Raw genomic sequence first — 5341 nt, 5'->3', positions numbered from 1 at the left:
TCTCCAGTAGCAAGAGTTGAGCAAGAAGAACCTGAAATAATGGCTGAGATGAAGGTTGGAGACGTGGCAATCCCACGTACCACCAATGTGACATCATGTATTCAGAAACCTGCAGCTGGTGGAAGGTTTGAACTGAAGCCGAGTATGGTGCAACTATCGCACACTAATAGGCAATTCATTGGTCTATCGCACCAGGGGGAGAGAACTTGTACCAAGCTTTGGACAGGTTTAAATCGATGTTGATGAACTGTCCACATCATCATCAATATAATGAGGTGTTGGTCCATACCTTCATTGAAGGATTGGAGCCTAACACCAAACTTCTACTTGATTCAGCTGCAGGTGGTCAGGCTTTGGAGAAGACATATGCTGAGCTATTCACCTTGCTGAACAGGATCTCGCAGGGCAACCCCGAATGGAACGGTGGAGGGGTGAAACCTGTAATACAAAAAACTGCAGGTATGCTAGAAGTAGATACAGTGTTTGCTTTAACTACACAGATTGCTGCAATGCAAAATATGATGAACACACACTTCAGTAATCTAGCATTGGGACAATAACCCGCGCAGGTAAATGCAGTTCAACAACCACCAACTTGGTGTGAGATCTGCGGAGGTTGTTATCATATTGTAGAGGTATGTGGTGCAAACCCAGATTCTGTTAATTTTGTAGGCAATGCACAACGAGGAGGAGGCCAACAAAATTATGGAAACTCTTACAACTTGAGTTGGCGCAACCATCCAAACTTTTCTTGGGGTGGAAATCAAAATCAGCTTCAAGGCCAAAATCAATATAGAACCCAAGGAAATGCCCAAGGGTACCAACCATAGGCCCAACAGGAGCAACCTAATAAGTAGTCTGGTAACATGAGCATGGAGGAGATGCTAAAAAAGATCATGGCTGATCAAGCCCAGTTAGCTGTTGATGTGAGAAATAATTAGTTGGCTACACAGAATCTGGAGAAGCAATTCGGGAAGTTTGCTAGTGCCCAGAACTCAAGACCACAAGGAGGTTTGTCGGGAAACACTGATCCAAATCCCAAGTAGGTAAACGCGTTAGGTACTCACAGTGGTTTGCAATTGGAGGAGTTAGCTCCTAAGAAAATAAACACTGAAGCTGTGATGAAAGAGAGTGAACCCAAGGAGGGCAAAGTTGTTGCACAAGAAGAAAGAGTGCAACCAATAGTGAAACCACTTTCTCCATTCCCTCAAAAGTTCAAGAAACAGAAGGAGGATGAATGTTTTGCTAAGTTTCTCTCTCTTTTGAAACAAGTTCACATTAACTTGCCATTGGTAGATGTTTTGCATGGTATACCTAGGTATGCCAAATATGTGAAGGAGATTGTGGCGAACAAAAGGAGGTTGACCGAATATGAGACTGTTGCCCTTACTAAAGAGTGTAGCTCTAGAATCCAAAATAAGTTGCCTACTAAATTGAAAGATCCGGGTAGATTTACGGTTCAAATCACTATACGGCAGAGCATTCATGCGCGGGGATTGTGTGATCTAGGAGCTAGCATCAATTTGATGCCAACTTAGTTGTACAAAAAGGTGGGGTTGGGTAGTCCTAAACCTACTACCATCATCTTACAATTGGCTGATAGATCTGTTGTTAGGCCTGAGGGTGTTGTAGAGGATATGTTAGTGCAAGTGGGATCATTGATATTCCAGTAGACTTTGTGGTGTTAAATTTTGAGCTAGATCCTGAGGTCCCATTCATCTTGGGAAGACCTTTCTTGGCTATTGGGCGGCCTATGATAGATGTAACAGCTGGACAACTTACTATGCGGGCACATGATAAAGTGAAGGTGTTCGACGTGTACATAGAATTAAAGTTGCCAACTGTTTATGAGGCGTTGTCTGCCATAACTATAATAGATCTTGAGGTAGAGGCTCGATACATTCCATAGAAGGACCATTTAAAGCGAGTGTTGGTAGGAGATGATATCTATGGGGATGTTGAGGCACAAGAAATGGTGTAATATCTTGATGTGGCACTTGTTGGTATATCTGGAGATCATTGGGAGCCTTTAAATAGGGTGTTGGGTCCTCCACCTAAGCCCTCCATTGAAGAAGCACCCTAGCTGGAGTTAAAAGCATTGCCAACCCACCTTAGGTATGCATTTTTGGGTGAAGATAAAACTTTACCGATTATTTTTTCTGAAGCAGCATTAATCATCTTAAAGAAGAGAAAAACAGCATTAGGTTGGCAAATGTCTGACATCCATGGAATTAGTCGTGCGTTGTTGCATGCATAAAATATATATGGAGAAAGGGCATAAACAGAGTGCACAACATCAGCGGAGACTAAATCCAGTGATGAAGGATGTGGTGATAAAAGAGGTAATCAAGTAGTTAGATACAGGGATAGTGTACCCCATATCAGATAGTAAATGGGTGAGTTTAGTACAACATGTGCCTAAGAAGGGCAGAATGACGGTGATAACTAATGAAAAGAACGAGTTGATGCCCACAAGAACAGTGACTGGTGGTGGTTCTGCATGGACTACAGAAAGTTGAATGATGCCACCAGAAAGGACTATTACCCGGTACTTTTTATTGATCAGATGCTGGATAGATTGGTGGGTCAGGAATAGTACTGCTTCCTTGATGGCTACTTAGGGTACAATCATATTGTTATTGCACTAGAGGACCAGGAGAAGACTACCTTCACTTGTCCGTATGACACGTATGCATTCAAGCGCATGCCATTAGGCTTATGCAATGCACCAGAGATATTTCAGAGATGCATGATGGCAATCTTCCAAGATAAGGTGGAGGATTTTGTTGAAGTGTTCATGGATGACTTCTCGATGTTTGGTGAGTCTTTTGAACTTTGTTTGACTAATCTTGATAGAGTTCTTGTTGGTGTGACGAAACAAATCTGGTGTTGAACTGGGAGAAGTGTCACTTTCTAATTCGAGATGGAATTGTGTTGGGGCACAAAATCTGCAAGAATGGGCTGGAAGTTGACAAAGCTAAAGTGGAGGTTATTGAGAAGTTGCCACCACCTATCATGGTGAAGGGAGTTAAACGTTTTTTAGGCCATGCTGGGTTTTATAAGAGGTTCATCAAGGACTTCTATAAGACTGCAAGACCCATGTGCAGCTTGTTAGAGAAAGAGATTAAATTTCTTTTTGATGAGAAGTGTTTGCAGACATTTGAGCTATTGAAGAAGAAATTGATAGAAACTCATATTCTGATTGCTCCAAACTGGGAGCTTCCATTCGAGCTTATGTGTGATGCAGTGATATAGCGGTTGGGGCAGTGCTTGGGCAACAAAAAGATAAGATGTTTCATTCCATATACTATGCGAGCAAGACGCTTGATGCAGCCCAGTCAAATTATACTGTTACTGAAAAAGAGATGTTGACATTGGTGTTTGTGTTTGATAAGTTCATATCATATCTGGTGGGAACTAAGGTTATAGTCTACACTTATCATGTTGCAATCTGATATTTGTTTAACAAGAAGGATGCCAAGCAGAGGCTGATTAGGTGGATTCTGCTGTTACAAGAGTTTGATCTAGAGATAAGAGATAGGAAGGGAACTGAGAACCAGATAGTTGATTATCTGTCTAGATTGGAGGATTCTTCTTATGTGCAAAATAAGGGGCAGATTCGTGAAGAGTTTCCTGATGAGCAATTGCTTGCCTTGGACCTTGCTCAAGTGTCTTGGTATGCTGACATTGTTAATTTTCTGGTAAGTGGTTTATTTCCACCTGGGGCCTCAACACATCAAAAATAGAGGCTGAAGTATGATGCACACTTCTATGTATGGGATGAGCCTTTCTTATTCAACCAGGGACCTGATCAAATGATGAGAAGGTGTATAGTTGAAGAGGAGGCGACACAAGTGTTGGAGAGTTGTCACTCATCACTATGTGGTGGACACTACGGGGGTGAACGAACTGCACATAAGGTATAACAATCTGGCTTCTTTTGGCCTACTCTTTTTAAAGATGTTGTTATGTTTGTGAAGGGTTGTGATGACTGTCAGAGGATGGGAACCATTTCAAGAAGGCATGAGATGCCATTGAGCAATATATTGGAGGTGGAAATCTGTGCCGTCTGGGGGATAGAATTCATGGGACCATTCCCATCTTCTCGTGGTAATTAATACATCTTAGTCGCAGTGGACTACGTGTCCAAGTGGGTGGAAGTTGTTGCATTACCATCTAATGATTCAAAGGTGGTCGTGAAATTCTTCCAGAAGCACATCTTCACCAGGTTTAGAACTCCAAGGTCTATGATCAGTGATGAAGTTACGCACTTTATTAATAGTTTAGTGCATAATTTTTTAGCTAAATATGGGGTGAGACACAAGGTAGCTACAGCATATCATCCTTAAACTAGTGGGCAGGTGGAAGTGCCTAATATAGAGGTCAAGCAAATCCTCCAAAAGACTGTGAATGCCCAAAGGAAAGACTAGACTGACATGCTAGATGATGCTCTGTGGGCATACCGGACTGCGTACAAGACACCGATAGGGAGTTCTCTTTATCGAATGGTGTTTGGAAAAGTGTGTCATCTACCAGCTGAATTGGAGCATAAGGCATACTGGGTGATCAAAAAGTTTAATCTGGATGCTAAGTTAGCCGAAAGGAAGAGAATAACGCAGCTGGATGAGTTAGAAGAGTTCATGCTTCACACCTATGAAAATGCTAAGTTGTACAAAGAGAAGACCAAGAGGTGGCATGACAAGCATATTGTGTCACACACCTTTGAGCCTGGTCAATTAGTGTTGTTGTTTAACTCAAGGTTAAAGTTGTTCCCCAGAAAGCTTCGATCTAAATGGAGTGGCCCTTTTGAAGTTGTGAGAATGACTCAACATGGTTCGGTGGAACTAAAGAACAAGGACAAGAGCTCTACTTTCCTTGTGAATAGACAAAGGGTCAAGCACTATTTCGAGAATGATATGGATCGTGAGCTTGGAGCGCTCATATTGAATGATGAATAAGTCATGAGATAGGTCGTGCCGCGATGTTAAATCAGGCACTACACGGTAGGCAACCCGTGAACGCTTGTAATAGTTAGGATTTCTTTTCTTTTGTTTTGTCATTTCAATTCATAGGAATTAGTGAAAAAAATGAAATATTCAAAAAATACAAAAATATGAGTCGTGCCACGACCAAAACTAAGGCGCTGGATGGGAGGCAACCCATCGTGTATTCACTAATGGGTTATGTGTTTAAAGTGTGCAGGAATAAGTTATTTTGACCCAAGGTACATCGTGGAGAGGGGTACAAATTTCACCTCGTTTGGAATTAATTTTCCAAAACGAGGTAGAGGGGTCCGTGAAGGAACCGTGTAGCGGAGGGAGGCCCAAATTTTGATTCGACG

At 42.0% G+C, this 5341-nt stretch overlaps 1 protein-coding gene across 1 annotated transcript; it reads left to right on the top strand.

The window, feature by feature from the left end:
• Positions 1 to 4436: 4436 nt before the first annotated feature.
• LOC125873737 (uncharacterized) lies at positions 4437 to 4958 on the top strand. Its single transcript, XM_049554603.1, has one exon. The coding sequence runs from the start codon at positions 4437 to 4439 to the stop codon at positions 4956 to 4958; it is 522 nt and encodes a 173-aa protein (XP_049410560.1).
• The last annotated feature ends 383 nt before the right edge of the window (positions 4959 to 5341 follow it).

Source organism: Solanum stenotomum, chromosome 8 (genome assembly GCF_019186545.1).
Source record: "Solanum stenotomum isolate F172 chromosome 8, ASM1918654v1, whole genome shotgun sequence".
NCBI lineage: Eukaryota > Viridiplantae > Streptophyta > Magnoliopsida > Solanales > Solanaceae > Solanum > Solanum stenotomum.
Note: the sequence above shows the minus strand (reverse complement) of the source record. Positions and strands in the feature narration are given on the sequence as shown.

Excerpts from the sequence above, each read along its gene's own strand:
- LOC125873737 (XM_049554603.1), top strand. The coding sequence starts at position 4,437 with ATGCTAGATGATGCTCTGTGGGCATACCGGACTGCGTACAAGACACCG.